The following is a 21,175-nucleotide window of genomic DNA, read 5'->3' on the forward strand; positions in this document are numbered from 1 at the left end:
GTCTAGCATAAAGGCAAATATTAATCAAATAATCCCACAAATAAATCATCATAGACCATGAAAAATGCTGTTTATTGTAAAAAGTCATGACAAACTGTGAGAGGATATCACCTGGGGGCTTGATGTTCTCAGACAGTAAGTAGTAGGTGAGGTTTCTCCATGAAGAGACATTTACGTTCTGAAGCATGAACAGGAGTCGCCTAGGACAGGGGTAGGGGTATGGGAAAGACGGCATGGAGCTGTCCAAGCAGAGGAACAGCGTGTGCAAAGACCCCAGGGCGGGAGAGGGCACAGAGCACCTGAGGGCCTGAACTAGACCAGAGTGACTGACAGCAGAGCAAACAGGAGAGGGGCCCGAGATGAGAAGGGAGCAGGGTAAGGACCTTGGCCTTTATCCCAAGAGAAATGGGGGCCATGGAGTTTTTTAAGCAGGGGACTGACATGATAAGGTGTGTACTGTGGAGAATGAACTGGAGAGGGCCAGGGGGAAGTGCAGAGGCCAACATGGGAGATAAGTAGAAGGAAAAGAGAGAAAATGAGAGGGTGAGAGCAACCCCATGTCAGTTGGGAGGCAAACTGGTAGAGATTAAGAACATGGGCTTGGAATCAAGCTGCCCAGTTTGTGTCCTGGCTTTGTCACTTACTCTGTGATCTTGAGCAAATTATCTGAGCTCATCTCTAAAACAGGAATAGTATCTGTCTACCTCCTAGATTGTGTGAGGATTAAATGACCAATACACCTCAAGAATTTAGAGTGGTATCTGGCACACAGGAACGTGCTGTGGCCCAAGGCCACACAGCTACTACCTAGAAACAGACAAATACTGGACTGCTCTGATTAAAGCTGGGGGTGGGTGGGCCGGGCCCCGAGTCTCGTCCACTTGTCCACCCCTAACCACCACCTTGCCCTAGTCCTACCCACGCAGCCCTAAATGCCTGGGACTTCACAGACTCCCTCTCTGCCAAAGAAGGTTGGCCTCAGAGTGGCCTGTTGGGAGCCTGTCTCCCGGGCATTGTGTGAAAAAATGGGGTGACGGCAGCTGACCTGTTTAAGAGTTCCAGCACGCAGGGCCACGCTCAACTTTATAACATAACTAGACTAGAACCTCAGAAGGCTTTTGCTTCCCATACTTCATCTGCCAAAAAGAAAAGAAGTCTGAACACTCTTCTGCTTGCTGACGTATATATAAACTATTTTATTTTTTAAATAATGAAGGGAAAAAAGGCCACAAAACAGACAAAAACAGCCTCGAAGGAACTCGAAGGACATGTAGATCTCAGAAGGGTACGGGTAACAGAAATGCCTTTGAAGGAACTCCTGCGAAGTTTATGGTGGCCCTCACTACCTGCCTGCTTTGTTATTCACTCTGTCTCCCCTCTCTGCCCCTCCTAAGCCATGGTTGTGACCCGGTTTCAAGCACTTAGTCAACTCTGGGTTCTAACCTCCTAGAGATTTGCTTGGGGACAAGGAAGTCCATGTATCAACCACAGGCCCCACTGCAGGAATGGCCCCGTGAGACCTCACGACCTGTGGCTGGTCAGGGTCACTGAGGGGTGAAGACAGAGTCTATGAACCCACAACCCAGCCAGCTGTTCCAGGTGTTTGGCACATAGGTAGTCCAAGTATCTCTCATTGTGACCTAATTCAGAAGAGTGTATCTTACAATGATACGTGTCATAGGTTCAAAGAACTGTAGTACATTCCCTTCAACCTAGCGATTTTATTTCTAAGAACCGATCCTACTACCATATGTATGCAGATGTTTCTATAAGAATATTTATTGCAACATTGTTCATAGTAGTAAAAAACCCTAATAGATACAAAATAAATTAGGATGTACTCATACAATGAAATACTAAGCAGCTGTTCAAAAGAATGAGAAAGAAGGGAGGATCCTTATGGGAGGATCTCCAAAACATATCCTTCCAAACGAAGCATACTTGCTAGAAGACCAAGAAGACCTCATGGATGCAGAACTTGCAAATTACATGTTAACTGTGATGTACAATTAGTTGGAGCAGAGGAAAGCATCCATCATAAAAGGAGCATAATTGCTGTCCTGTTACAATGTTTTGGGACCATTAGTGCATGTCCTGCCTTAATGGTGTGTAATAATGTCATCAGACAAAATGTACTCTGCTCTGTTCCCCTAAGTATCAGAAAGTTTAAAATGTATTCAGGCCTTTGCATTATCCTTTTTCATCTCATCTGATCACTAAATGTTATTCTTCTACCCAGTTTCTCTTTTCTAGCCACCCACCTTACCCGAGAGATGGCATCGGCTGTGCACCCCTAGAATAATGAGAACTTGTACTGAGTTTTATTACATTAAGTGAGTGCCCAGATACCAGAGTGTCCTTTTCACCCCCAATTGTAGTGAAAGACTGATGTCCATCAGTAGGGACTTCTGTAATTAAATGAAGAATCATTCATACAGTACAATAGTAGACAGCTGTTAAAAAAAACAAAAGAGAGCTCTACTTACACAGTTGTAATCATGCATCCAAGTGAAAGGGTGGAAACAAACCACCACTTTCTCCATCCTCAAGATGACTCCTTCAACCTAAGGTTCAAAGACTTGGGATTTGTTTGAGGACAAAATTTAAACTATATTAAAATCTTCTGTACCTCAGTTTAATTTATATCTACCAATAAATTTTAGGAATTGTGGATTTAAGGTTTTTTTAATCAGATAATCTATTTTTAAATACCATAATAATTGTAGTGGAAATATGTAGTTCAAGGACATAATATTTCAATTTATTTTGGACACAGAACTGAAGAAAATATAAATGTGTTTTGTTGTCATAGCTTAATTCACAAGTCAGCAGAAAAGAAGACTGATGATGATGATGAAATGACATGGGGAAGTGATGAATTGCCAATAGAAGTGACAAACCACGAAGATTCCAATAAAGGCAAGAGATTTATTAGCAACTTTTTAAATCAAAAACTATAGGTAGAAAAAAATAAGTGTTTGAAAATTACAGTTTTCAGAATATATGGATATGTTATTTCACCATATGTCTACATTATTAAGTTCTATACATAAAGTTAAATCACATAGACAAACATCAACATTCATTTATTGACCAGATATTTGCACAGTTATTAGGCTAAAATTCTCAGTGGCTTGGAGTAAAACATGTAAATAGATGTGTAAATACTTTAAATGGAAACAAGAATAAGAAATCTAGGAGCACATTTTATTTATAGTAAAGTAGGAAGAATAGCTCAAAGATAGGAAAATTTTTAAGAGCAAGAGTCAGTTGGTCTGTCCTCACTATTACTGCCTCTCTTGTTTTATACTGAGCCAGTAGATAAATGAAGTTCTATCCAGCGTTTTATTTCTTTTTTTTTTTTTGTATAAAGAAATGTTATATTAATGCAGTGAAAGAACACAGATTTGTAATTTGAAGTCATTGTTGAAAGAAATTAAAGGAGTCGAATTAACACTTTTTTGACTTAGTTGGATTGTTGGTGTCAATGGAAATGCTCAAATCCTGTAACCCTGGTTCTTCTCTCCAGCCTCTGAGCTCCTGTTGCATTCACACTCAGTTCTGTAAAAGTTTACAGGTATTTCATATGATTGGATTTTGTATTCACAACTAGTCTTCGCCCCAGACAGAACTTAAGCTTCTTGAGATCCCCCAGTGCCTGGAATTACTGTTGCGTGTATAGTAGCTGCATCATCAAAATGCTTTTATCAACTGATTGATGTAATTAAAGCTACACTTGTGCAGACTATAGCAAGAAGTCTCTCCTACTTTTTTCCAGGATAACAGTTGCCTTCTGTTATCAGCATTTTCCATAGGTAGAGCAGGTACTAAATTAGACACATACCTCTTCTTAGACATTGATAGCACTTGTTTGATAAACTCCTAAAGACCCTTAGGATTTCATTTGCATGGAGAAAACTATCAAATGACAGAGATAGTGGCACTGAGTACCAAGGGTGGGTAGAGAGGGGAGAAATCAGTGTTTCTGGTGCCATGTCCCCTTGTAAGGAATTTCTGAAGCATCTCCCTTCATCTTTTCTCCATGTGCTTGGAGGCTAATTTAAATGCAAAATAAAAACAGGACTAAATACATTCTTATCAAGTAAACATTTGCCATTTGGGTGCCATTTGGGTCCAGAGAAGCAAAGAGAAACAATTTAAACTCCTTTAGAAGCTATAAGTAATTGACAGCCTTAAGAGCCTTAAGAACTCTGAACAGTCAGTGAGGTGTTCCCTTAAGGGTTGGGTACAAGGATCTTGCTATGGCCAGGATTTTCCTTTGATGATTGTAGTTATCTGCCTACTTGTTAGTTCTATTGCCTTATTAAGTCAAAGACTCTCACTTTTGTAAAAAATAGATGAGGTGAGAATAGGATCAAATTGGTTCTCTTACTGGCTAAAATTAGCTCTCTTATTGGCTAAATCAATTTTGGGGGAATTGTTTTTTTTTTTTTTTTAATCAACTGCCATCTTCTTGTTAGGTCATCCCTTTCTGACAAATGAGGAGCTCACCACACTCCCCATTGTCAAAGTGCTTCCCTCCAGTAAATACACCGGTACGGAGTTGAAATCAGTCATTCGAATGTTGCAGGGTTTACTAGATCAAGGAATTCCGTCTAAGGAGCTAGAGGTAAGGGGCTTTTGACAATGGTTCTTTCTCCAACAAAGTTTTCTGCAAGGTTAGGAGAAATTTTAAGAATGTTGAAAATGTCTATTACTTTACAACTTCCAACTATAAAAGCACCATCTTGTCATTTCTAGCAGTAAATTAATTTTTCTAATTAGGATCCTAATAGTATTGATTTAAAGGGATCTCTTTAGCAGCTTCAGAGCTTGATAAATCTCCCTGAAGATTATCCTCATATGTAAGGCTAAAGAGTTTTTTTAAAAAGTCAAGTATCAATTCCAACCATCCACTAAACTTCATAGTTAATACACTAAAGATGTGATTCATCGTTAGCAACAGTTTTTATTTTAATACAGCTCCAAGAATGTGCCCCCCAGTTCAAAGCAGCAGTGCTTCAGAGGCCTTGCTTCTGTGGTCTTGCTGGCCCCATCCATTACTTACCACTAGGCCAAAGAATAATGTAGCACCACTGTAGTTTGGGGGTCTACCTTGCCCATCTCCCTCAAACCATCTGCTTACTTGCCCACATCCTGAGCTTTTTGTAGACCCTGAAGTGAAAGGAGCTAACTTCTACTGAGAGCTTCAACAGTGTGCTAGATGCTTTGTGTATAATGCTCAAAATATTTTAAATCCCATTGTATGGATTTGGAAACAGGTTCACAATGTGAAGTTATACTTTCTCTCCATTTTGCAGAAGTCTTGAGGTCTTAAGTTTAAATGTTACCATCTCAGAGACTTTCCATCACAACCCTTTATAAAGCAAATGTTTATTTTTCTGTATCACAGCAGCTTGTTAATTTCCTCAAAGCGTATATCGCAATATTCGTTTGTTTACTCTTTTACTGCCTCTTTCTCCCAGTAGCCTGTGGTCTCCAGGACAGCCCAAATCATATCTTCTTTCTCTCTAATGTATTCCCAGCACTTATTACAGTGCCTTGCATATAGTAGGCATTTTCAATGTATATTGGTTGACTTGGATGGCTAGATGGATGGATGGATTAATGAATGAGTGAATGAAAAGTGAGAAAGAGTTGGCTTTAGAATTTAGGACTATCTTACCACAATTCTACCACGTGGAATATTCTGTGACCCCAGAGACAATAATGCAAGAAATTCTGCTCCAGCTCATTACTTTAAGCCAAAATTGCTTTCATGAATTGTGTTTTTTTTTCTAAAAACGAAATTATACACATCTTTAAGCTGAAATTTAAAATTAAGATACAAACTGCTGCCTCACAAAGTTAGTTGACAACAGCATGTTAAAGATATTTGCAACAATATATTTCAACAACTGATATATTTAATTAGTATTGAGATTGCAGGCTTATTTGTCTTGACAGGGCATATCTGTTTCTTAACGGTCAAATTTGCCCTGATCGATAGTCAGTTTTGCACCCTGCACATTTAAAGCATTTGCAGGGGCTTCCCTGGTGGCTCAGTGGTTAAGAATCCACCTGCCAATGCAGGGGACACAGGTTCGAGCCCTGGTCCGGGAGATCCCACATGCCACGGGACAGCTAAGCCTGTGCGCCACAACTACTGAGCCTGCGCTCTAGAGCCCGTCAGCCACAACTACTGAAGCCCACGTGCCTAGAGCCCGTGCTCCGCAACAAGAGAAGCCACCGCAATGAGAAGCCCGCACACCGCAACGAAGAGTAGCCCCCGCTCGCTGCAACTAGGGAAAGCCCATGCGCAGCAATGAAAACCCAAGGCAGCCAAAAATAAAAATAAATAAAATAATTTATTTTTTAAAAAAGCATTTGCAATCATTACTGAATTACTGTTTATCTCAACAAATTTAATTTTATTTCCACTTTTGCTTTACAGAATCTTCAAGAATTAAAACCTCTGGATCAGTGTCTAATTGGACAGACTAAGGAAAACAGAAGGAAGAACCGATATAAAAATATACTTCCCTGTAAGTTCCAATTTGGCTTCAAATCAAATGTATTTTTAATATAATTTAAACTGATTTAAAACTTATGTGCTAGTTTACCTTATCTCTCACATAAGTGTGCACACACGCAGACACACACATTCAGAGATTTACATCAGTAACAAATAAATTTATATATACAACCTGAATTCTTTTAAAATTATCTGTGGGACTTCCCTGGTGGTGCAGTCGTTAAGAATCCGCCTGCCAGTGCAGGGGACAAAGATTCAAGCCCTGGTCCGGGAGGATCCCACATGCTGCGGAGCAACTAAGCCCGTGTGCCACAACTACTGAGCCTGCGCTCTACAGCCCATGAGCCACAACTACTGAGTTCGTGCACCTAGAGCCAGTGCTCTGCAACAAGAGAAGCCACTGCAGTGAGAAGCCCACGCACTGCAATGAAGAGTAGCCCCTGCTCACTGCAACTAGAGAAAGCCCGTGCACAGCAACAAAGACCCAACGCAGCCAAAAATAAATAAATAAATAAATAAATAAAATTTATAAAATTATCTGTGTATTCTGAAAATTGATTAGAGGCATCTTAAACATTTCTTCAGACATTGATGAATTTTTAAAGTCTTTTTAAAAATTGGAATTGGCTTCTAGATAAGCAATTTCTTAGTTCATGTGTCACAATTAAATCTATTTATTCTACTATTTTAAGTTTAGAGAAATGTCTGTGGTACATAACAGCTGTATATGTGTGTGTGGCCACCATGGGACTACCAAGTTGCATTGTTCTTTGAATTGTTTACAATAACAGGAAGAAAAAAACAGCAATTCTTTTTACCCATATTTCACCTATTTCACCAATCAACGTGGTTTTTTAAAAATATATGTATGAATATATATATAGCTAAAATATTAACATCTAGCAACTTCTTATAATAATCACAAGCCACATTTACATATATAATCATGTTGGATTACATGATATGACATACTGACCTTATCTTTGCCAGGAAGTCATAAATTCAAAGATAAATAACATAACCAATAGTGACAGATCATGCAATAAATAATAATACAATTGAATTTTTTCAATCAAGGTGGAAGACAAAATTCATTTTAGAAAACTTCCTTTAAGAATTGAATCTTAGACAGGATTTTTTAAATGGAATAGATCATGGTTTGGCATAAAGTAGGTGCTAATTGTTTCAGGCAAAAAAATGGCAGACTAGTATCTCAAAGCAGAATGGGATAAGCCATAAATCCAAAACTACTGAGTAGATTTGTTTCCGTGGATCAAGAGATAGAAGTCAAATAATAGAAGGGCAATTGATGGAGGATTTTGAAATCTATTACTAAATGTCATAATTTGGTAATCACAGAAATAACCAGTTATATTTGAGATTGAAATGACTTCTAATGTATTAAGTACATACAGATTAATTCTCTTGGATGATATGGTTTATATACACTTTTTACTGGGGGATCTTGGTTTGAAAATGTATTTTGACTATATGAACTTACAATGCCTGGAGAATTAAAGTGAGCTACCTTTTTATTTATTGAGTTAGTTTACTATTTTGGCTGCTTACTCAAAAGACTATACTTAGATAAGCAAGAATTAATTGTGCCAATTATATTTGTAATAAGTACTTTAATAATTGTAATTTTTGAAATTTTCATTCATATTAAATTTACCATTGTCATCATTATTAAAATAACAATGGAGAAGTAGCAAAGTTGTGTTTCCCTAGTTATTAAGAAGTTCTAAATGCATTCATTAATTTATTAATTTTGATTTTTTCCAACCAAATCTATGTGAACAATATCTAATTTTTTCCAAAACTGAGTTGACATCTTAAATATACTTATAACAGGAGGGAAATGTGCAAAATGATTTGACTGTACTGCAGTTTGAAAATATGCCTTTATTAAAATGTTTTTGTGATTTCGTCTATGGTTATTAGGAAATTCTAATAATCTTTGACTCACCTTGTCTATAGGGCTCTTGTTTAAAAATGCATGATATAGATGGCTCTGTTTTGTGGTTGGAAATTCACAGACGATGCTACAAGAGTGCCTCTTGGAGATGAAGGTGGATATATCAACGCCAGCTTCATTAAGATACCAGTGGGGAGAGAAGAATTCATCTACATTGCCTGCCAAGGACCTCTCCCTACAACCGTTGGAGATTTCTGGCAGATGATTTGGGAACAAAAATCCACAGTGATAGCCATGATGACCCAAGAAGTAGAAGGGGAAAAAATCAAATGCCAGCGCTATTGGCCTAATGTCCTAGGCAGAACAACAATGGTCAGCAACAGGCTTCGACTGGCTCTTGTGAGAGTGCAGCAGCTAAAGGGCTTTATAGTAAGGGCAATGACCCTAGAAGACATTCAGGTGCGTGGATTAAATCTTTCCATGATTATGTCAATGTGTTTCTGAATAAAAGCCAGTGACTTCTTGGGTCCCATTTCAGTGGAACTAATTCCATCTACTATCCTTAATCTAATATAAGCTTAAATGTGACCCTCTTCATGAATTCTGCCAAATAGTCTCCTCCAGTATGTACTGTATTAAATGAAAATGATAATACAGGACTTTTACAGGACCAGCCATCATCCTTTGCTTTGTGATAGATAGCACAGAATGGCTCAGAAGCTATGTGCTGGAAACATATTTTTCAGGTCAAACCTCTAAGTAGACTCAATAAAACTGTTTTTTAAAACCCTCTAAGTAGCAGATATTCCCCCATAAAGACAATGTATTTGGTAAAACAGGAACAATTGTAGCATAAATGTTTGTTATTCAGGTAATTCCTATTGCAGCCACCTAAGCACTGAATAAATTTAGCTTGAATTAGATAAGTGGGTATACCTTAAGTAAAGCTGCTACTGTTTCCTCACCTCCACACCCCCTTACTTTATTTCTTTCCTCCACCCAGTAATACTCAGTTTAAGTAATGTGTTTCCTATTGGCATTTTAACTTTGTTAAAGAAACAGAATAATTTTACTTTCATAGAAACAAAACTTACTGACTCAGTGTTATTGGTGGCATGTAAACATAGCCTGAGAAATTCCTTCATGATTTTTGATTTGTGGTTTTACAAAGAATTAAACATTATACTTCCTTATTCATTTACACCAGCCTACCCATTACTTATGCTAGCACAATTGTTCAGTATTCCTTAAATGACTTGTTTATTTAATCAACACATGTTTATAGAGCTTAGTTAGGCCCTGTTATGGAATATAGGGATTCAGAAGTTAACAACACAAACAAAAGGAAATCCCTGACCTCATGGACCTTACTTTCTAATGAAAAGATACTGGTGTTGATGATGCTGTGAGAAAAACATCATCACAGGGATATCTGGGGGGAGGAAAGCATTTCAGTCAGAAAGAGCAAGTGCAAAGGCCCTAGACTGAACTGTGCCTAGTGTTTTTAAAGAACCAGAGAGGTCCCTATGGCTGGAGCAAAGTGGCCAGGAGCAAGAGGTTAGGTCTGAGAAGTAGCTGGGCCACATCATGTAGCACTTTTAAGCCACTGCAATGACTGTGGCTTTTATCTAAGGTGAATTTGACATGGGAACATTAAAAAAGGTTGCTATTCATATCAAAACGTAAATTTGCTTTTAGGGTTTCCAAAAAGTCGTTTTTACCAATATTTAAAGTGTGGATCTAGTAACCTCCTTGATAAAGGCCCTCAGTGTGTTGTTTGATGGAGTCTGTCTTTCACTTTTCCTTGTATCTAATCCAATGGCCAAGTCAAAATTTAAAAGGACAAAATAATAAGAACTAATTATATGTGAACAACATAGTATGCCTTTATCTACTTATTCTGTTGTACAATTTCAGACAGGAGAGGTGCGACATATTTCTCATCTGAATTTCACTGCCTGGCCAGACCATGATACACCTTCTCAGCCAGACGACTTGCTCACTTTTATCTCTTACATGAGACACATTCATAGATCAGGCCCAATCACCACACACTGCAGCGCCGGCATTGGACGTTCAGGAACCCTGATATGCATAGATGTGGTTTTAGGATTAATCAGTCAAGATCTTGAAGTGAGTACTCGGAATTTTTTTAATGTATCAGTTTGTATGAATGACAATTTTCTTACTACATAGAATTGTATTTTAGTAAACGTTCAAAACTGCATAGGCCATAATCAAGAAGAAATAATACTTCAAACTTATATTTATTTTACTGGGTTTTTTGTTATTGTTACCTATAGGTGGGAAATACTTTTGTTATGCAAATTGATGCTAAATAGTCTACCTCTAAACAATTACTCCCAATTTTTAAAATTATTACTAAGTAAACAAAGCTAATAAGAGTATAATCTTACTTAAAATCTAAATTAGTATAAATCATGATTAGAATGTTAGAATATCTTAGTACACATAATATGTAATTAAAATCATTACCTCTTGAAGAATTTGCTAAAAACAGTTCTGTCTTGCTCTTCACACACTCATGATAATTTAAGTAGGACAAATGAAATAGTCTATTTCTCCCTTGGGAAAATAAAAAGATCAGGAATTTTATTCTGAGCAGCAAAATGTAGGAAAAATACTTTGCCTTTTTTTTTTTTAATGGAGATATTAGAAAGTCAAATTTCAGGGGGAAGAGCATTTCTGTTGGGGATTTTCAAATAGAATAACCTTCCTAATTCTTAAAAAAAATCATAAATAAAATTATCAAATGATGGCAAAGTCAGTTCACCAACTTAATTTTGTCCAGAACAGTTTCTCAAGACTGCTAGAAGGGGAAGGAGATTGGGGTGCAGAAATCTATATAAGCCACTCCTTAGTAAATCTTTGGGGTTCAAATTCAGTTATCCTTTTTATTTAACATACAGATTCTGTTTCCTTTGGCAGTTTGACATCTCTGATTTAGTGCGATGCATGAGACTACAAAGACATGGAATGGTTCAGACAGAGGTTAGTGCTGGCTGGTGCCTTCTAATGAAGATTTTTGTGTAAATATTTCTATACTATCTTTTTTAGTTTAGAAAATGAGGAAATGCAATATCTACAATGAATAGATTACAGAGAATAGGATGGTATACTGGGGGCAAAAATTGGGGGTGGTACAAAATAGCATGTAATTAGTGGCATTCCTTCCCCATTTCCAACCTAAAAAAGAGATAAAAGGTAATCTTCTTGCTACAGAAATTTCCTGAGAGGGAATGGATTCAACAGCATTGCCAGAAGGCAGGAAGGGAGGATGGAGTTGTTTAGCTTGGAGAAGGCACTCTTGGGAAAGTGTTCATTTATCCTCTGTTTTGATCATTTTCATTTCTCTTACCTAAAGTCAAAACATGGGTTAAATCACCCACTGACGTACAGACTTGGGTCCTTCCCAGGGACTGCATTACTTAGAGTGCCTGTCTGCTCTGCATAGTTCCATTATCCTTTTTGTTTGTATTGGGGGAGGGATGTGGAAGCTAGTTTCATATATCTATAAATTCATTTATCTCTACCTCTTGAAGAATATAGAAGTTTATTTACTATTTTTAAAATTTAAATTTGCCTACTTTCCCTTCATATACCTTTTTAATTCAAATTAAGTCTCCTAAATATTAAGCTGATTCACAGTCATATTTTTCTAGGTAACAAAAACATACTGATCTGTATAAGCAGTTCTTTAGACCCAGGAAGTTCACTTGTTTAACAGATGTTTATTAAGTGCCTACTATATGCCAGGCACTCTTCTAGATGCTTGGAGCGTATCAATGAATAAGATGAAGATCCCTGATGGAATAACAAAGATCTTCTAGTGGATGGTGATGAGGAAGGCAGATAATAAACCCATTAACTGAGTAAACGATATAGGATCTTTGAAACTGATAAGTGCTTTAGAGGGAAAAAGTAGGGTAAAGAGGATGAGTCATGGCAGGTTGGGGTGCTATTTTAAATAGAGTGGCACCACTGAGGATGTAACCCTTGAGCAAAGATTTGAAGGACGTGAAGCAGATGGTCACGCAGATGTCTGGGGGTAAGAGCCTTTCAGGCAGACAGAACCACCTGCGAGGAGGTCCAAGGTGGGAGTGTGTCTTGTGTGTTCGAGAATAATCATGGCCAGTGTGTCTGAGGTGGAGGCAGCAGGAGGGGGAGTGCGAGAGGAGGTGACGGGGCCAGGGCCTGGGCTTTCCTCTGAGTGAGATGGGGCCATCGCAGCATTGTCTGTATAGAATGACATGATCTGACTCCCATTTTAAAGGACCACTCTGGCTGCTGTGTTAAAACAAGACCAAATTGAATTAGGAAGGAGGGTGCAGGGTTAGAAGCAGGATGTTGGTTAGGTAGCAAGCAGTGGTGGCCCGGATTGGAGTGGTGAGTGTGGATGTAGGGAGAAAAGGGCATTATGTGAAGTGTTTGCTAATGGATTGTTTGTGGCGTGAGAGAAAGTCAAGGATAAATGTGTGGAAAATGTGGGCAAATTAAAATTCAGATGGGCAAAAGGAAATAAAAGAGTTACTTGTATTCCTCTTCTTCAGAGTTGTTAACATTTTAGGCAACATTCCGAACACTCTTTAGTGCACAGTGTGTGTGCTCACATGCATACAACTGTTTTAAATGAGATTCAACTGTAGTTATTACTGTTACTTTCCACTGAGTATACTGTGAATTTCTCCCATTTATTTTCAGGCTCATTAATTCCTTGCCAAATAACAGGAAAACTCAGATCCCTGCACTATCAACTTAGTAGGGAGTTAATTTCACTGAAAAAGTTAATTTTCAAAAAAAACATTGATTTTTGAAATCAAAAATATTCTTTTGTTCCAAAATATTTAAAGACAGTTATTTTGTGTAGTTTCACCAAAGTACAAAAAAATAGAAGTGGTCCACCCATCAGAGACAACTTCAGTTAGCACTCACCACCCACCCCCAAGGCTTCTTCCCTCCACATTTTGTCAATCTGGTTTCTGTTTCTTATAATTTTTGTGACAGTGCACAATTCTGTGTCCTGCTTCTTACATTCAACCCTATGACATAATTTTTCATATTTTCAAAATTACTCAAGCATCACTTCCAGTAGTGGTGAAGCTATATATATATATATATATATATATATATATATATATATATATATATATATTCACATTATACATCTAAAGTCTTCTCTCACTCTCTTTTTTTTTTTCCTCTTTTCTTTTTTTTTTTTGGCGCGGGGGGCTATAGGATCAGTATATTTTCTGCTATCAAGTCATCCTTTATGTCCTGACACGTCTTCAAGCTGAAGAAGAGGAGAAAGAGCAGGCCCAGCCTCTGAAATGACATGACAAGAACAGCCTTCTGGATGTCTGTCCATTTCTCTCCTAACTTCCAGCAGATGCTCCTGCTGTCTATTTAAAATAAAGATCACAGGGCAGTAAGTCCATAAAACATCATTATGCTTATTCTCCTCTACCTTAGAGGGGCATTCTTAATAACAATAAATAATGGTAAATGCTGTATTTTTACAGCTACTTTAACCTGTGATAATTATCAAAGATTTTTTTAACACTAACTGAATAATGTATATCTTAGGGATGATTAAGGCAGCATTTGACTATAGTTGACATTGTTACAAGGACACACTGAGTCAATTTTTAATGCACCAACCTTGTTTATAGCGAAATTATTTTCCAGTATTTTTTAAAAACTAGAGCTATTTTATAGGGGATACTTGAAACCAGTATTTAAGCTTTAAATGACAGTAATATTGGCATAGAAAAAAGTAGCAAATGTTTACTATATCAATTTCTAATGTTTACTATCTAGAACTTCCTGTAATATATTTATATACTTTTTCATGAAAATGGACATATCAAATGTTTGTAACTGCATCATGTTATGCATCATTTCACTTTGTAAATAAAAATACACATTAAAACATGAACAAGCCAAAAGTGTGTGCAGACAAGTTAAATATTTTCAGTGCACTATTTTTTTTTTTTTTTTTTTTTTTTTGCGTTACGCGGGCCTCTCACTGTTGTGGCCTCTCCCGTTGTGGAGCACAGGCTCCGGACGCGCAGGCTCAGCGGCCATGGCTCACGGGCCTAGCTGCTCCGCGGCATGTGGGATCTTCCCGGACCAGGGCACGAACCCGTGTACCCTGCATCGGCAGGCGGACTCTCAACCACTGCGCCACCAGGGAAGCCCAGTGCGCTATTTTTTAACAACAATCCAGGCCTCTGGGAAGGCAGGAACTTCTGGACCCCAACTTCCATATCCCTACTGGGTCCTGGTTGTGCCAGCCACAGGCCCTGGGAGTGTTGTCAGAACCCCTGGTAGATCTTCCCCAGGCTCTGATGGTGAGGATCAAGTACTGACTAACAGTGGCTAAGAAATTCATTCTCCCTTCCTGCTGCCTTCCTGTGAGCCTGACTGGTACATAAGTCAGAATTTTCAAGTCTCAGTTGTTGTAAAACTCAGACTATCTCATGAAAGAAAACAATATCACACTACCTGGGAGGTTTATACTTGATTCTGCCTAAAGGGAAGAGATCAGCTTCAAAGAACCTGCTTCTGATTCTCAGTACTGAACGTATTTCACTAACTCCTAATTGTGACAGCATTCCTCCACTCAGTTGTGAGTGACGCCATCCCAAGATCCCAGAAACTGCTTGGTTCCTTCTCATCAGATTGACCAATTCTGAGCTAGTTAACTGGAATTTCTGATCTTACCCAAGTGCAACGATTTTCTGGGACCTACTCCTGAAGAGCTGAGGCTATTTAAGGGCAGAAGACAGTGTCAGGAAATGCACAAAACCCCACAGGTATGTGTGTGACTCCTCACCAGGTAGCAAGTTTGAATCCTACCTCAGAAGTGGCTCTGAATCTGGCAAGAGAAGTATCACCACCATCACTTCCACTTCAGTCAGAACAGTTTCTACAGATTGAGTTGTAGCTAAAGATTTGGAAAAAAGGTTTCTATTGCTTTAAAAGATTTTTAGAAACTACTGAGTGAGGTGGAATCATGAGACCTTGTTTTCCTGTCATAAGCACAGGAAACAAGGCCAGCAGGGTCCAGGAGCCAGTACAGCTGGAGGTGATTAGCTACCATGTGAAGTCAACAGAAATAGAGGGGGAAAGCTGGAGAAGGATCCTTTGTCTGGAAAGAATGTAGCTAGGAAATGGAAACTGTGGGAAGAAAGTGTGGGTTTCGATTTACAAACCCTGAATGGAAACTTTTTTTTTTTAATAAATGTATTTTATTTATTTTTGGCCATGTTAGGTCTTTGTTGTATGCGTGGGCTTCTCATTGCGGTGGCTTCTCTTGTTGTGGAGCACGGGCTCTAGGCACGTGGGCTCCAGTAGTTGTGGCACTCAGGCTCAGTAGTTGTGGCTTGCGGGCTCTAGAGCGTAGGCTCAGTAGTTGTGGCACATGGGCTTAGTCGCTCCACAGCATGTGGGGTCTTCCCGGACCAGGGCTTGAACCCATGTCCTCTGCATTGGCAGGCGGATTCTTAACCACTGTGCCAACAGGGAAGCCCTGGAAACTTAATTACAGTAAAAATGTTACTGTCCTCATCTGGGACGTGGCTCCACTACCATGGAATGGGGTGAGCCATTTGCTAGGGCCACGCTGGTTAGAAAGCATGGCGAAGCCACAGAGCCAGGGTGGCACATGGAGACGCTCCAATAGCCAATGAATGAATAAATACTACCTGGCTCCTAACGCACATTAGATAGCTAAGTACTATAAAATATACACCCAAACGTATAATGGCTCATACATAATAGAAGTTTATCTAAGAGATCTGGGCAAGAGAACAGCTCAGCAGGGCAGCTCTCCTCCCTCTGACTATTAGGAACCCAGGCTGGTGGAGTTTCTGTAATCAACACATAGCTTCCAAGGTCATCCTGGGAATCGTTTCCATTTCCCCAGCCAAAAAGGGGGGAAAGAGCAGGGACACCTGTGGGGGATTCTTTGAGCTGGGCAGGCCTGGAAACAAAGCACATCACTGCCATTCATTCTATCAGCAAGGACTGGCCAAATGGTGGCCCTAAACACAAGGAAGCTGGAAAAAGAGTTGGCTGAGCAGCTGATTCCCAGTGACAGACAACTCTCTGCTATAGAAGGAGTACCACAAGTCGTGATGGAATCTATTTATAAAACTGAACTAAAGTTGTATATTTTAAAAGAATATCTTAATTTAAAAGAATATCAATATAGTCACTGCAAGATTGGATACATCATTTTGTCCCCAAGTTTGGTATATGTCATTAGTAGAAATATTTCTGTATTATGATAAAAAGAAGAGAAATGGCTATTGAGAAAAGGTCAGGTGTTCACATCTGTGGTTCCAAACAGCCTGCTAGATCTCTTGGTTTTAAGTCTGTTTGGGACTTCCCTGGTGGCGCAGTGGTTAAGAATCTGCCTGCCAATGCAGGGGACACAGGTTTGGTCCCTGGAGCGGGAAGATTCCACATGCTGAGGAGCAACTAAGCCCATGTGCCACAACTACTGAGCCTGAACTCTAGAGCCTGTGAGCCACAACTACTGAGCCCGCATGCCACAACTACTACTGAAGCCCATGTGCCCTAGGGCCTGTGTGCCACAACTACTGAGCCCACAGGCTACAACTACTGAAGCCCGTGTGCCTAGAGCCTGTGCTCCACAACAAGAGAAGCCACTGCAATGAGAAACTCACACACCACAACAAAGAGTAGCCCCTGCTTGCCACAACTAGAGAAAACCCGCGCACAGCAACAAGGATACAAGGCAGCCAAAAAAAAAAATGTCTAGTTATCTAAATGCAATGTCATACATCCAAGAAATGAACAACTCACCAAAGCAGTCCTTCAGTCAGATGTCTTGATGGTGGACAATGTGTTCCCATTTTACATAATTCAGGGTACCTTGTTATGGAGGAGATAAATGTAACAGATATTGCATTGACCTGCATAATATTTTAAGGCCAATCTAAATTTTAATATATCAATTTTGAATTGCAGTTGACTGCAAGTAAGCAAAAACTAGCCCTACAGACTTACACAAATTAGAGGTTTCTTTCTTTAAGAAAACAAGTTCAGAAGTAGACAATTGCTGGGACTGATTCTACAGTTCGATAATGTCAGATATAGTCCCATTTGTTTATTTCTGCTTTTGTTTTCCTTTCCTGAGGAGACATAGCCAAAACATTATTGCTAACACCCATGTCAAAGAGCATACCACCTATGTCTTCTTCTAGAATTTTTATGGTCTCAGGTCTTATATTTAAGTCTTTAATCCATTTTGAGTTTATTTTTGTATATGGCATGAGAAATAGTCTAGCTTGATTCTTTTGCATTTAGCTGTCCAGTTTTCCCAACACCATTTATTGAAGAGGCTGTCTTTTTCCCATTGTATATTCTTGCCTCATTTGTTGTAGATTAATGCCACATATGAGTGTGGGATCATTTCTGAGCTCTCTATTCTGTTCCATTATCTATGTCTGTTTTTGTGCCAGTACCATACTGTTTTATTACTGTAGCTTTGTAGAATAGTTTGAAATCAAAGTGTGTGATGCTTTCACCTCTGTTCTTTCTCAATATTGTTTTGGCTATTCAGGTTCTTTTGAGTTTAATACAAATTTTAGAATTATTTGTTCTAGTTCAGTGATAAAGTCCATTGGTATTTTGATAAGGATTGCCTTTGGGTAGTACAGTCACTAACAATATTAATTTTTCCAATCCATGAGTACAGTATATCTTTCCATTTGTTTGTGTCATCTTCACTTTCTTTCATCAGTATCTTTTTTTTTTTTTTTTTTTTTTTTTTTTTTTTTTTTCTTTTGCGGTACGTGGGCCTCTCACTGTTGTGGCCTCTCCCATTGCGGAGCACAGGCTCCGGACGCGCAGGCTCAGCGGCCATGGCTCACGGGCCCAGCCGCTCCGCGGCATGTGGGATCTTCCCAGACCCGGGCACAAACCCGTATCCCCTGCATCGGCAGGCGGACTCTCAACCACTGCGCCACCTGGGAAGCCCTCATCAGTATCTTACAGTTTTCTGAGTTAATGGTCTTTTACCTCCTTAGATTTATACCTAAGTTTTTTGTTTTTCTGGTTTTTTTGGGTTTTTTTTACCAGTACACGGGCCTCTCACTGTTGTGGCCTCTCCCGTTGTGGAGCACAGGCTCCGGACACGCAGGCTCAGTGGCCATGGCTCACGGGCCCAGCCGCTCCACGGCATGTGGGATCTTCCCAAACCAGGGCACAAACCCATGTCCCCTGCATTGGCAGGCAGACTCTCAACCACTGTACCACCAGGGAAGCGCTATACCTAAGTATTTTATTCTTTTTTGATGTGATTGTAAATGGAATTATTTTCTTAATTTCTGCTTCTGATAGTTTGTTGTTGGTGTATAGAAACACAACAGATTTCTATATATTAATTTTGTATCCTGCAACTTTACTGAATTCACTGATGAGCTCTAGTTCTAGAAACACCAGTTGTTTTCTGGTGTTGTCTTTAGGATTTTCTATGTATAGTATGTTATCGGCAAACAGTGACAGTTTTACTTCTTTCCAAGTTGGATTTCTTTTATTTCTTTTTCTTGTCTGATTTTTATGACTAGGACTTCCAGTACTATGTTAAATGAAAGTGGCAAGAGTGAGCATCCTTGTCTTGTTCCTGATCTTAGAGGAAATACTTTCAGCTTTTTACCATTGAGTATGATGATAGCCATGTGCTTGTCATATATGGCCTTTATTATGTTGAGGTATGTTCCCTCTATACCCACTTTCTGGAGAGTTTTTATCATAAATGGATGTTGAAGTTTGTCAAAAGCTTTTTCTGCATCTATTGAAATGATAATATGATTTTTATTCTTCAGTTTGTTAATGTGGTGTATCACATTGATTTGTGGATATTGAACCATCCTTGCATCTATGGAATAAATCCCACTTGATCTTGGTGTATGATCCTTTAATGTACTGTTGAATTTGGTTGAGGATTTTTGCATTTATGGTCATCCGTAATAGTGGCCTGTAATGTTTGTGTTTGTGTGTGTGTGGAGGGGGCATATCTTTGTCTGGTTTTAGTACAAGGAGACACTGGCCTTGTAGAATGAGGTCAGAAGTGTTCCTTCGTCTGTAATTTTTTGGACGAGTTTGAGAAGGATATGTGTGAACTCTTTTTTTTTTTTTTTTTTAATATTTATTTGGTTGCACCAGGGCTTAGTTGTGGCATGTGGGCTCCTTAGTTGTGGCATGCAAACTCTTAGTTGCAGCATGCATGTGGGATCTAGTTCTCTGACCAGGGATCGAACCTAGGCCCCCTGCATTGGGAGTGTGGAGTCTTAACCACTGTGCCACCAGGAAAGTCCCTTAACTCTTCTTTAAATATTTAGTAGAACTCACCTGTGAAGCTGTCTGGCTATGGACTTTTGTTTGTTGGGATTTTTAAAATACTGATTCAATTTCATTGATAATTGAGATAATTTAGATGATTGGGCTATTCATATTTTCTGTTTTTTCCTGATTCAGTCTTGAGATATTGTGCATTTCTAGGGCTTTGTCAGTTTCTTCTAGGTTGTCCATTTTATTGGTGTGTAATTATTCTTAGTAATCTCTTATGATCCATTTTTCTTTTTCGGTATGCGAGCCCCTCACTGCTGTGGCCTCTCCCATTGCAGAGCACAGGCTCCGGATGCGCAGGCTCAGCGGCCATGGCTCACAGGCCCAGCCCCTCCGTGGCATGTGGGATCTTCACAGATTGGGGCACGAACCCGTGTCCCCTGCATCGGAAGGCGGACTCTCAACCACTGCGCCACCAAGGAAGCCCCCCCCCTTTTTTTTTTGCCACACTGCACAGCATGTGGGATCTTAGTTCCCCAACCAGGGATTAAACTCGTGCCCCCTGCAGTGGAAGCGCAGAGTCCTAACCACTCGACTGCCAGGGAATTCCCACTTATGATCCTTTGTATTTCTGTGGTGTTGGTTGTAACTTCTTTTTCATTTCTGATTTGGGCCCTCTTTTTTTCTTGATGACTCTAAAGTTTTATCAATTTTGTTTATCCTTTCAAAGAAAAAGCTTTTAGTTTCATTGAGCTTTTCTATTTTTTTAAGTCTTTATTTCATTTATATCAGCTCTGATTTTTATTATTTCCTTCCTCCTACTAACTTTGGGTTATACTGGTCTTTTTTTTTTTTTCCTTTAGGAATGAGGTTAGGTTGTTTGAGATTTTACTTGTTTACTGAGGTAGGCTTGTATCACCATAAACTTCCCTCTTAGAACTGCTTTTGCTAAAAGATTTTGGATCATTGTGTTATTTTCACTTGTCTCCAGGTATTATTTCATTTCCTCTTTGATTTCTTCAGTGACCCACTGGCTGTTTAGTAGCACACTGTTTAATGTCCACATTTGTGGGTTTTGCAGGCTTTGGGTTTTTTTCTTGTAGTTAATTTCTAGTCTCATAGCAGTGTGGTCAAAAAAGATATTTGATATGATTTCAGTTTTCTTAAATTTACTGAGACTTGTTTTGTGGCCTAGCATTTGATCTATCCTGGAGAATGTTCTGTGTATGTGCCCTTGAAAAGACTGTATTCTGCCTTTGGATGGAATGTTCTATATAAATATTTATTAAGTCCATCTTGTCTAATGCGTCACTTAAAGACAGTGTTTCCTTATTGATATTCCATCTGGATGATCTATCCATTGAGGTAAGTAAGGTGCTAAA

At 39.1% G+C, this 21,175-nt stretch overlaps 1 protein-coding gene across 5 annotated transcripts in view; it reads left to right on the top strand.

Annotated features, from left to right (window-relative positions):
• The window catches only part of PTPN13 (protein tyrosine phosphatase non-receptor type 13), a 230,421-nt gene extending 216,017 nt beyond the window's left edge, over nucleotides 1-14,404 (top strand). For 4 of the 5 annotated variants that reach the window (XM_007465717.1, XM_007465718.1, XM_007465719.1 and 1 more), the window contains 7 exons: nucleotides 2,813-2,919; nucleotides 4,482-4,630; nucleotides 6,455-6,545; nucleotides 8,575-8,916; nucleotides 10,375-10,586; nucleotides 11,403-11,465; nucleotides 13,710-13,805. In XM_007465717.1, the coding sequence (XP_007465779.1) occupies nucleotides 2,813-2,919; nucleotides 4,482-4,630; nucleotides 6,455-6,545; nucleotides 8,575-8,916; nucleotides 10,375-10,586; nucleotides 11,403-11,465; nucleotides 13,710-13,805 (1,060 nt within the window). Of the gene's footprint in view, nucleotides 1-2,812; nucleotides 2,920-4,481; nucleotides 4,631-6,454; nucleotides 6,546-8,574; nucleotides 8,917-10,370; nucleotides 10,587-11,402; nucleotides 11,466-13,709 lie in introns of all 5 variants that reach the window. The other variant, XM_007465716.1, reaches the window with a different exon arrangement.
• Nucleotides 14,405-21,175: the final 6,771 nt, after the last annotated feature.

The sequence above is a fragment of the Lipotes vexillifer genome, unplaced genomic scaffold, assembly GCF_000442215.2.
Source record: "Lipotes vexillifer unplaced genomic scaffold, Lipotes_vexillifer_v1.1 scaffold301, whole genome shotgun sequence".
NCBI lineage: Eukaryota > Metazoa > Chordata > Mammalia > Artiodactyla > Lipotidae > Lipotes > Lipotes vexillifer.